We start from the raw sequence: 12340 nt of genomic DNA, 5'->3' as shown, positions 1-12340 counted from the left end.
TGCAGATACCATCCCAAAGGACACGCACACACACACACATTGTCATTATCCTAGTTGTAATGAGTGTTCATTTGTTATATGGGATAAAGGAAAAGACCTCCCGTGTAGTCTTAGCAGACTTTTGGGCAAAGGGTTGTTAGCGAGCACCTATGAAGGCTGGCACGGCACATGAGGGGTGGGTCGCCAGCACCACGCCCGCCCGCTTTTGTCTCCCTAGCGGCGATGCTAACATACCACACCGAGTACTCATTTGAGGCTGAATCGATGTAGGGGAGCCCCAGGACCAGTTCAGATAATTGTCACTAGTGGTGGGAATCAAACTCGGGTCGCTGGGTTCGTAGCGCAGAGCGCTAACCGATATACTACCACGCCCCATTCAGCTCACACACACGCACACGATGTTACAATTTCATCTTCTGCCACGTGCCTTACCCAAAGCGCCCTGTTTAATGTCCGTTCTTGTGGCACCATCCACGATGAACTCCGGGTTTTGAACGATCTCCTGCAAACAGTGCAAGGTGTAAAGGTGCAGCCCTGCACATTTTCTCGCTCAAACCACTGCTGGCCGGCAAAAAATGAACCCGTAAAAACAAAGTTTTTCACTATAAATCCTTTATATGCGTGGCGGCTAGAGTCCTCTCGTCCTCTGGCTTGAGATGGCTGCCACCTATGGGTCAGATGATTGCCTGCCACCATTAAGCAATTGGTAATTCAATATTTTACAAAAATTCCTAAAAAGTGTAAAGTTATGGAAAAAAATTTTCACGAAAATAAATTGTCATGCACAACGAGTCTGTGTGCAAAATGTCAGCTCGATTGGACCATGGGAAGTGGGTTAAAAAACGACCGAAAGATTTGCACGGTCGTAAGCGTGCAAGCAAGCAAGCAAGTGAACTTAATATAAAGGATTTTTAAAAAGAGCCTCCACTACAGGCAGCTCTCGAGAAGCCCGCCACTCTACCCCACCGTCAGAAGGAGGTCAGAGGTCGGTTACCTGCAGCTTCGGAGACGAATGCGCTTCGAGGCTCTCCCGACACTATAATTACACCTTAACAAAAACAACCCTCCTAATTATTCTAGATTTGAAGTTTTCGTGACTGCAGGGATCCAATGCTCTTTGGTTCTTTCGGTAAAGTCACGTAGGTATAAAATAAATTCCTCCTAATTATTTTCAGAATAGTGATTACAAAAACACATGGCTTGACGGCAGAGGTGTGGACTCGAGTCATGTGACTTGGACTCGAGTCAGACTCGAGTCATGAATTTGATGACTTGCGACTCGACTTGGACTTGCATAACAATGACTTTGTCCCACCTATGAGATGTGGACTCGAGTCATGTGACTTGGACTCGAGTCAGACTCGAGTCATGAATTTGATGACTTGCGACTCGACTTGGACTTGCATAACAATGACTTTGTCCCACCTCTGCTTGACGGTATTCATTAAGTACCGTCCCGTTGTATTCACACGCGTTGCAGCTCTCGAAATATGTAGGGTTTTTTTAACCGACTTCGAAGAAAATAGCTCTTCTTGTTATTTTGCTTGCTCACACCTGCCCTCGATGGTATTTTGGCCAGCTGTTCCACGTTGTGGTCGATCGTCTTGTAAAAGATGGGAGTTGCCGACACTTTACCCCCACCGAACAGTTGGATGGACAGATGCGGCGGTGAGGATTTAAGGAAATTCCACATTGTTTCAACTACCCGTGCCTGGAGAACAAAAACGAACCGGGGACCTTTGCATTGGAATTCCATTGTGGTCACCAATTACTCCATGGCCGCCTCTTACGAACAGCACCATGATGGAAATTAGAAACGTGCGTTTAGAGTATGTATGAATTCTAGATTTTAAGCTTTCGTGACTGCAAGGATTCATACTCTTAGTTTTTTCGGTAAAGTCACGTAGGTAAAAAATAAAATTAAAATTAATAATAATAAAAATCACGACGTTTCGGAGGCAACACAAGTCTCCGTCATCAGGTGGGACCGTCACAGCCAGATTTGCTGTATCAAGTGAGGCAGGGATTCCAAGATGCAAGTTCTTAAATACAAGTTCAGGGGGAGTATGTATATAGCATGTATGAATGTTGAACTTCTGTATGTAACAAACCGTGCTGATCGTAGGCCCGAGTATTTGGCTGCGATCAATTCCCACGTGATAAGCAACTTCGTTGCGCTATCATTTGTGGCCAGGCCGCTTCTGCAAAAGAGCCGTATAGCTCAGTGGGGCATTAGCTGGTAAAATAAATAAATAAAATGTTCGCACGATTCCCCATTCAAGCACGCAACGCAAATAATGGGAGCGTACAGTGGCGTTCGTTACATTTAAATAGTCTCACTCCGCTTTCTCCACGGAACGTTGGTCTCTACTCAGGCATGCCGCTACACAGCGCGGACACTGCATTGTCAGAGGCGTGGGTTGACATGGCCAGGGCGTTGTCAGCTTCGCGGCAGTTCCACGGCAAGTGGCGTCTTGCGGCTCTGGGCAAGCGGCATCTTGCAGTGTGTCGGGACGCAGGCCAAGGGTGCCGTTGACGCTAATCAAACGTGCGAAAGTGAATCTGTGACAGCACTTTGCCGATCCACTGCTGGATGAAGGCCTCCCCATGATGCACATGGAGTTGTTTTCCCCCATAACTTGACCGCGCTGACCGGTGCGGGTTGTTGAAGTGGTAAGGGGCCGTGCATAAATGACGTCACGCGATTTTGGACGATTTTTTTACCCCCCCCCCCTCTCGTCACACGGCGTCACAAAAAGTTAGACCCCCCCTCAAATATGACGTCACAAAGCTCTGCCCCCCCCCCCCCCAAATAAATAAAACATGCTTCAAATCGCTTTAAACTATTGTCATTGTAGCGCTGCACGCTGATGTTGTAGGAGAAAACATTGATTACAAAGTCTATTTAATTAAGTAGAACGTGTTGTCTATATTTATTTAAAGTTGCGCATTTGGATGTGACGTCACATTTCTCAAACCCCCCCCCCGCTCGTCACACATCGTCACAAATGTCTGACCCCCCCCCCCCTAGGTGCGTGACGTCATTTATGGACGGCCCCTAATCCCAGGACATCGGACATCGGCTGTGGTTGCCAATGGAACTCGGGTAACCGGTTTCATGGCACGATGCGTTTAACCACTGCGTCGAGGGATTTCTGAATTTGATCTGCCTTCCGTGGGGAGCAACAACAGTAACTAGCGTCGTGGCTTCAGATGTATTGCTGTGCCCACTTCAACACACACTCTAGTGTTCTCTTACATGGGTCTGTGTGTTCCCGGTACACATGTGTACACAGTAGGGAGTATATAACAATAATTTCCTCTATATCTCGATTTAAAGCTTTCGTGACTGCAGGGATTCATCTTCTTGGTTCTTTCGGTAAAGTCACGTAGAAGGGAAATAATAAAATAATACAAATAAAACAATAAAATACAATTCTCACGACGTTTCGGCCACAACGCAAGCAGCCGTCCTCAGGTGAAGAACAGGTCTGTCGGAAAGACAGCGTCTGAATGAACACCACCAAGTTTGGCAGCGTATATTTAAGCTGGGTTAGGGGAGGAAGGGCGCCTTGACAAAGGAATTTGCATATCAACAGAGGAATTTAGCATATTACTAAATTCCTCTATATCATTTACGTATGATGGTGACGATTCAATTGAAGAATCGATTTTTGTCGGTCAATATAACGGCCTCTGGTGGCTAGAGGGGTGAGGCACGTGACGCTATTGCTCTAACAGTATATACAACAGATACGAATTGTGACAATCGATTAAATATTTGGGGGTGGTCAGTTGTTGCACGCCCATTATGTGCAACTTGATTATTTATCGGCAAAGTACACCGATAGATGATGCGATGAATACGCGGGTTCAATAGCACACGAAATTTAGAAAATCAGAGGTTGCAATACTCAACCGTAGTTGCGTGAGCGGTGACTGCGGCCTCGTGTTTTATAATTTTAAGTTTAACAAAGCGTCATTCACTCAAAACTGCGTCTCGAAATCGCCGAGGAAGCACAGACAAGCCGGAAGGCAGCCAGGCGGTGACCTCGCTGTTCTATATATATAAAGATGTTATCAACCAATCAATGGCTTGTGTTGCAATCGAAACGTCGTATTCTATTATTTCTTTTATTTCTACGTTACTTTACCGAAAGAACCAAAGAGTAATCAATGGCTCATCTTCTTGGTTCTTTCGGTAAAGTCACGTAGAATGGAAATAATAAAATAATAAAAATTAAACATAATAAAATAATTCTCACGACGTTTCGGCCACAACGCAAGCAGCCGTCCTCAGGTGGAGAACAGGTCTGTCGAGAAGACAGACCTGTTCTATTACTTCCATTCTACGTGACTTTACCGAAAGAACCAAGAAGATGAATCCCTGCAGTCACGAAAGCTTTCAATCGAAATTTAATCAATGGCTGTTTGCATGTGAGTGGAAATCAGAGCGCCGGGAGAAAACCCCGCGCGTGGAAGGGGTTGAAACACTCCATCCCATACAGATGGAACAGGTGGGAGTCCGCACCGAGCTGTAACACTTTCTCCCGGCGAGCAAGGGCAACGGCTCCTCCATCGACACGCACGGGAAGGGAGTTTCTGCGACATTTGTGTGTGATCCACGAAACCCTCGCCTCCACGGTTTTGATTACGGGCGTGCACCACCACCGCCCGGCTTGGCGAAGCCTTCATCCAGCAGTGGATTGACCATGGCGGATGATTAGTCTGCTCGCTCTGTTCTCACCGTGCTGTGTTCATGTCAGACTTCAAAATCAGCTGTCGTGTGTGTGTGTATGTTTTAAATTAACAGCGTTGTGCGTAAAATTCTTGTCTTGGAATTCAGACAACCTCCCTCCCCCCCCTCCATGCCGTAACGTGCACCCGAAGCGAATCATTGCTGTGCTATGGAGAAGAGACGTTGCCCGACATTTTATCTTTTTAAAAAATACATTTTCTCTTAGGGCAGTGATTTGACACATTTGTTTGAGTGTTGGTTATATGTCCGTATGCACATCTCGTCAAGGCAGTATCACGAGATTGTTTAACCAGCTAATCACTTCGTAAAACAAACAAAAAACTACGTGGGCCGGAATCCCTATTGGCTAATTAACTTTTTTTTTTAAAAGTTGTTCCTATTGAAAGATATAATAGGAACATGTTCTTCTTGGTTCTTTCGGTAAAGTCACGTAGAATGGAAATAATAAAGAAGACAGAGTCTGAATGAAACAACCAGCCTGGGATTGTTTCATTCAGACTCTGTCTTCTCGACAGACCTATTCTTCACCTGAGGACGGCTGCTTGCGTTGTGGCCGAAACGTCGTGAGGATTATTTTATTATGTTTTATTTTTATTATTTTATTATTTCCATTCTACGTGACTTTACCGAAAGAACCAAGAAGATGAATCCCTGCAGTCACGAAAGCTTTAAATCGAAATAGGAACATGTTGTTGGCCTTTTGTGTGGCCCCTGGTGGCCTTTTATGCGGCCCCTGACCTGCGGGCCCCCGACAGCACACAACGAGTGACAACACCGCCACCTTGCAGGTGGTGTGCCGGCCCTCACACTGATGATGTCTTATCGGCGAAAGTGCCACCCCCCCCCCCACCTCTGAAAATTGGTGAGGAACACTGGATTAGACAATATAATCCGATCTCGGCAGCATTATGTGTGTACGTATGTTGAACTTCTTTCGCACCGTACGTAACCAACCGTGCTAAACCGGAGGCACTAAGTAAGGCTTGGGCTGGGCACGTCTCCAGAAGGGGATTGCGGGCGGGCAGTGATCAAGGAATTCTGACGGTATGGCGGCCAAGGAATTGAACACGCGTGAGGAAGGACATCCATCGACGGGATCGAACAATGAAATCCGTTAATGTGCAGGTGGCGAGGCGGATTATCGCAGGATCATGAGGTGTAGTGGCGGCTTCATCGAGCGGTAGATCGACCATGGCTGATGATGGTATGATGAGGTTGGTAAAATGCGACAGAAACGGACATTTGTCTAAATATTTGCGACCTGGTTCATAATCAGAAGTGAGCTGCTTATGCAACACAAGCACACGTTCAGGAATCTGGAATTACAAGTGACAGTGAAAGTGTCATGATCATTCTTTGAGCCTCGGTGTGACGGGCACTGCGGTTATGAATTGAGACTTTGTGAAGCGTGTACATGCCATTCAATCAAGCGATGGATCATTTAACTACTTTTGAACACTTTCTAAGCGCTTCCACTGCTGGATGAGGGCTTGCTGGTGGCCGGTGAAGAATTTCAGAGGACAGTCGTGACGATTATGAGTATGCACTCTATGATCGTGCTCTTACGCCTGACAGTGATGTGAATGTGTGTACTAATACGGTACAATGTTCACCTTGTTGTAATTCAATCGCGGATGATGAGATACACTCTACAGTACAGCACTTCTGTTTCATCTTGATAATGGAGCTTCCATCTACGGTGCCATTACTTCTGACAAGATGATGATGCTAATGATGGCGATGACAGGAGGATCATCTGCAACAGTGTTCTTACTCCTTCCCGACATCATGTTGATGAGGGTGACTCTCTCAACGGTAGCGTCACGCCGACACGCACATGGTCGCTGTGCTATTGAAAACTTTAAAGGCCATAACACACTGATGGTGATAACGCACTGAGTGTTCGTATCTTGGGTATGATGATAATGGTGTACACTTACGCACCTTTGTTAATCCACTGATGAATGATGGAGCGGGTGGAATTTAAACAAAACTTATAATTTATTTCAACCGGCGCACCGGGACATCGACCGAAATCTGACCGGCCACACCTCTGGATTACAAGTCCAGTGTGCTAACTTTCCATCACACAACGGCAACATCTCAATGATGATGATATTTGATGATGGATTATCGTGATGAATATCATTGTGAAAATGCATTTTTACCTGCGGTCGCTTCCACTGGTGTCGTTGTCCGGAGAAGGACGGACCCAGGGATGAGTCCGTGGCCGGGAACTCCGCGTCCTCAAAGAGGGCACCTTTCGCCAGGCACTCCCTCTTCAGCTCCGCGAAAGCCTTGTGCTTCGTCTGGCACACGAAGGCACCCCTGTTCCTGATGGCGCTGTTGCTGAAGGCCCCGGGCTCCTGGGGACCGAACACGGCCGCGGGATTCTGCAGAGCGGACGCGTTCCCCCCTCGACCGCCGGCACCTAGATTGTCTGTCGAGAAGAATGCCATCTTCTACGAAAACTTCTCGAGTTCCCCGTAGCAGCCTGTTAGTGTGTGTGGGGAATTAGTTAGCCAAGCTTGGCTGTCTAGCTAGCTTATAAGCTGTCAACGTGTGATTGTGATGATGATCGCGATGCTGCCTGTGGTTGTGAGTGCGCTTTGCTCCGTGCAGGATACACGTCATGCGGGGAAACAGAGTTTGTGTTGTGTTTTATTTCATTATTAATGCGCTTTAGTTGTTGCCGAGAGCGCAGGGAACAAAAAAAAACTGGGCTGGGTTGGTTTGGGCTGGTCCGGGTTGCGACTCCACCCATCCGAGTCAAGCACAGAGCTCCCACCCCACCCCATCTCTCTCTCTCTGCCATGCAACAGTCAGGGATTTTTTTCACCCAGCTCTGCGACCCGGAAAATATACTTTTGTATGTGCAGTATGCCCCTCGCTACAGCTGTGGCCAGGGTAAAAAAAATGTTTCAAAAATTCCTCCGGCAGCGGGGAAGGGGGAAGATTTTAAGGAGCTCTGCCCTGGGACAGCCTCCGGCTGTAATTAGGTCCGGCAGTGGCTATTGGTCACGCGCAGTTTGATTCATTACGGTCAGTGAGAAATTCGGCTCTGTTGCACAGCGATGCAGCCAAAAGCCACTAAATATGCATTGCTTCTTAAACTCGACCAGAGTTAAGAAAATGCATTCGTCATTCTCTTAGGTTTTTTCGGTAAAGTCACGTAGGTAAAAATTTTAAATTAATAAAAGTAAAATAAGACAAATTAAAAAATTCACGACGTTTCGGAGGCAACACAAGCTTCCGTCTTCATGTGGGACCGTCACAGCCACGACAGCTGTATGACTTTACCGAAAAAACCTAAGAGTATGAATCCTTGCAGTCACGAAAGCTTCAAATCTAGCATTCGTCATTGTCATAATAACCAGCCATAATCTCTCCACTGCTGAATGAATGCCCTCTCCACGTCGTGTCGGCCATGGGAGTTGTTTGACCATACTTCACCGCACCATTGGTCAGTGCGGGTAATTAAAGCGATGCTAATCATCATTGTGGTTAGGTGATTAATACTATTTTTTTCAACTCTGTCAACGCAGTCCTTTTTTAACTCACGTTGACTATTTGGAGCGGCGGCGCGTTGGTGCGCTCTGAACCTGGTGAACTAAAGATCTACTTCCGATGTGTTTACCTTTCCTATACTTTGCACTCATATTATCGTGTTGTGTATTGTTTGCTGCTGTAACGTTCTGACCGGCCACTTACTCGACACCTGTGAAAAAGAACGCTGTAGCCCATCGGATTCCTCCGGTATAAATAAAAATTCTGATTCTGAACGGGTTCTGCCAACGTATGTGTGTGCGTGAACGTGTGAAACGAGTTAAGACCATCCCCTCGCCCTGGGGGAACGGTTCGTGTGTGACTGTGTTTCTAGGCAATTTAGCACCCTTCCGAGACACGCCACGCCACAGTCAAGACTCTGCCATCATTCATATGGCCGGGAGTACGGCCGAAGTGGCCCGGTCAATATCTCAAATGCTTCTCGTTTAATGATGCAAGAGGGCGGGTCATTGTGTGGCCCGCGATCAGTTTCGACGGTTGCGTCGCACGCCTCTAATTCCGCAATTGTGGAGGGAGGCGAGAGTTGGTGAATCACAAAAATGTTGTTGAGCTTCCTTCCCGAGGACGCAGCGGCGCCCATAACCTGGCTCACCTGTTCCATCGGTATGGGATAGAGTGTTTCCCCCTTGCAGGCGGGGGTTTTCTCCGGGCACTCTGATTTCCACTCACGTGTAAACAGACATATTTACGCGATCTAACCCCCCCCCCCCCCAAAAAAAAACCCTGTATTATGGATGATGTTGGTCGCGAAAGCGTACGTGTTAAACAGTAATTGATTGGCTGGTAAGATCTTTTAGAATAATATATCGAGGACTGCAGAACTTGGGGGGGGGTGGGAATATTTGGTGTGGCTGCTGTTGCCGCCTTCCCACCTTGTCTGCGGTTCCTACTCGCACCCGAGTCGTTCCCTCTGTTGGAGCGCGAGCGAATGCTGCGCGCGTTACAAGTTGAAGTTGTTATTTGTATTATCACATTATTATCTGACGGAGCAAAAGAAGAAGGTGCTGCACTGTATTTTGTCTTTTTCAGTGGTGACAGTGCCGGGCGTAACCCACCCATTTGTCCAGGTATGTAATTACATCGTCTGTGGGATCAGGTTTTAAAGTTGTATTTGGGTTATGCAGCCAAACAGCTTCTTCAAAGGTCGTACAATGCAAGGAAAAAGATCCCTCGTGTAGCCTTAACAGGACTATTGGGGGAAATGCTGCTAGCGAAAACCTTAGAAGGCCGTAAGGGCACACGAGGGGGGTGGGTGGCCAGCACCACGCCCGACCGCCTTTGTCTCCCCAGTGGCGATATATACACATCGTACCAGGTGTAAAATTACCTTAACAATCACCCGGAATGCACGCCATATCACGTCAAATCTTGGAAGCAAGATTGGATCACCATGGCATAGCAGTCTTCTGGACTACGCTACGTGATGGGCAGCAGAGGGCAGTGCACCAACATTTTTCTCTGTTCCTGCCAGGCTTTGCTCCCGCGTTCATCCGCGTTCACGCGTCCCCCACCTTCGCGAGCTCGCACTGACCAGCGTGGTGAAGTATGGTGAAATAACCATCAAGACCCGCAGTGGTGCGGGGGAAGGCCACCACCCAGCAGCGTGTTGGCAAAGGGCGATCATCTTTACACGTGCCTCTACGTGATTTATCATTGATTTACATTTGCAATAATTTAGATTATTTGCGTGATAGGGGCCGTCCATAAATGACGTCACGCTATTTTGGACGATTTTTGACCCCCCCCCGCCCCCGTCGTCACACGGCGCCACAAAAAGTCAGACCCCCCCCCTCGAATATGACGTCACAAAGCTCTGCCCCCCCCCAAAAAAAAAAAGAAAACATGTGGCGCTGCGCTCTAATGTTGTAGTAGAAAACATGTATTAAAAAGTATATTTAATTAAGTAGAACGTGTTGTCTATATATATTTAAAGTTGCGCATTTTGATGTGACGTCACATTTCTCAAACACCCCCCCCCCCCTCGTCACACCTCGTCGCAAATGTCTGACCACTCCCCCCCCCTAGGTGCGTGACGTCATTTATGGACGTCCCCATAGGGTTACTTTACTTCATTTATGTACTTTTGTTTGTTTTTGCTTTTGTCATTTCTGTGACCCCTTTGTCACGCTTGCAAATGAGACTCAGCCTGGTCTCTTGAGTTTTAAATCTTGGTTAAACAAAATAAACTTGAATCCATTTGTAGTGGGCACCGTGACGACAGAGACGGTTGAGTAGAGGCAACACGTATTTATTACAGCTTCACATTCAAAGAGGTAACGGCCTCTTCACCCGCTACTCTCAAGGGAGGTATTCCCAATCTGACTCGCTTACTCTCAAGGGACTACCTGACCTGGCCCAGCCAAGGCACAGGTCTCGACCACCAGCCACACGAAGCCGGCCCTTGCAAGGACATCGGCTCCGAGGATCTGGGTCGCACCACTGGCTTGCTCTGCCCGGCCCTTAGAAGGACAGCGGATCAGAGGAGTCCCAGGGTTTAGCTAGCTGGACTTCGGTCTTCAGCTGGTTCTTCGTCTTCGGCTTGTCCCAACTGAACTCTCTCTCTCAGGGTCTCGACTTTTATACAATTCCCCACCGAGGGGCGGGGTTCTGTGGGATCACACACACCCCCCAGCCCCCTCCCCCGAGAGGGGCCCCGGATAGGGATATCACAACCGCCCCGCACAGGTAAGTAATGGGAGTTAACCAGAGCTGGTGTGCGCGCGTTTCAATACCACCACCACCACCACACATTGCTGGATGAAGACAATCCCCATGCCTCCATTTGACGATGATTCTGCAATGTAATAACCCACACAGCACACTTTGGGTATTGACTGATTACTTTAAATATTATGCCCTTATTTTTCTTAGCTTCAACACAACGTAGAGACTAGCCGCGTGTGTGAAGGTTACTTCATGGGTCCAAAATTTCCGTCACGGTTGATGCAATAGTTACCAATTTGTGCAAAGGTTAAACTGGTTTTATGGATGTCCCTCGTCCTGAGAACGTGGAATTTCCATCACTGGCGGAGATGATCACCACCCCAGGCTGATTTTACAGGGTGGCAATTTGAACAAGTATTTCTTGTTCAGCGATGTGAGGGGCCGTCCATAAATGACGTCACGCACCTAGTGGGTGGGGGGGGGTTAGACATTTGTGACGATGTGTGACGAGGGGGGGGGGATGAGAAATGTGACGTCACATCAAAATGCGCAACTTTAAATAAATATAGACAATACGTTCTACATAATTAAATAGACTTTTTATAAATGCAGCGCCACATTAAATACGCACTACAATGACAATAGTTTAAAACGATTTGAAGCAGGTTTTATTTTAGGGGGGGGGGGGGGCAGAGCTTTGCGATGTCATATTTGAGAGGGGGGGGGGTTTGACTTTTTGTGACGCCGCGTGACGATGGGGGGGGGGGTCAAAAATCGTCCAAAATCGCGTGACGTAATTTATGGACGGCCCCAAAATCATAGAGCTTGTCTTCTATCTGGCAGTTCACCAGCATCGGTGCAAGCGAGCCTGACTCTGCTGATGAGACATTGAATGTTGAAACGGGTCCGGAGTTGTCTTGGATTAAATAATTGCGCTGATGAAAAAAAAGAACACTCCCATAATAAGGCCGCGTGGCTGATGGGATGTAAAAAAATGTGTGAGAGACAAGTATAGGAGGTGTATAATTCAACATGTGCTTGTTATTCTGATTATTTGGTAATACTGCGTTGTCAGTGGAACACAAACAACTCTCGTCGGTGGCAAATCATTTTCCACTTTGGTACCAAGTTCACTCATTATGGGACCTCCTTTGCCAGTACCAAAATATGAGAATAGGTTTTCCCACTTTTTTTCTGGCAACAAAACAGGTGTTAAGATGTTAAAACACCAAACTGAAACCTTTCAGTTCAAGGGGAAAACCTTTTCTCAAGTTCACTCATTTGAGGAAACGAAATTGATCGCAATCAAACATCACGATTCTATAATACAGTATTACATTATACTGGTAG

At 47.1% G+C, this 12340-nt stretch overlaps 1 protein-coding gene across 2 annotated transcripts in view; it reads right to left on the bottom strand.

Annotated features, from left to right (window-relative positions):
- Nucleotides 1–7365, bottom strand: part of LOC144944029 (calpain-9-like) — a 36592-nt gene extending 29227 nt beyond the window's left edge. For both annotated transcript variants that reach the window (XM_078872044.1, XM_078872045.1), the window contains exons 1-2: nucleotides 6928–7365; nucleotides 433–502 (exon numbers count right to left, since the gene is read on the bottom strand). In XM_078872044.1, the coding sequence (XP_078728170.1) occupies nucleotides 433–502; nucleotides 6928–7218 (361 nt within the window). In that variant the 5' untranslated portion in view covers nucleotides 7219–7365. The remainder of the gene's footprint in view (nucleotides 1–432; nucleotides 503–6927) is intronic.
- Between the last annotated feature and the right edge of the window lie 4975 nt (nucleotides 7366–12340).

Source organism: Lampetra fluviatilis, chromosome 33, assembly GCF_964198595.1.
Source record: "Lampetra fluviatilis chromosome 33, kcLamFluv1.1, whole genome shotgun sequence".
Lineage (NCBI taxonomy): Eukaryota > Metazoa > Chordata > Hyperoartia > Petromyzontiformes > Petromyzontidae > Lampetra > Lampetra fluviatilis.
The sequence above is the reverse complement of the archived record's forward strand: the minus strand, read 5'-3'. Positions and strand labels throughout refer to the sequence as shown.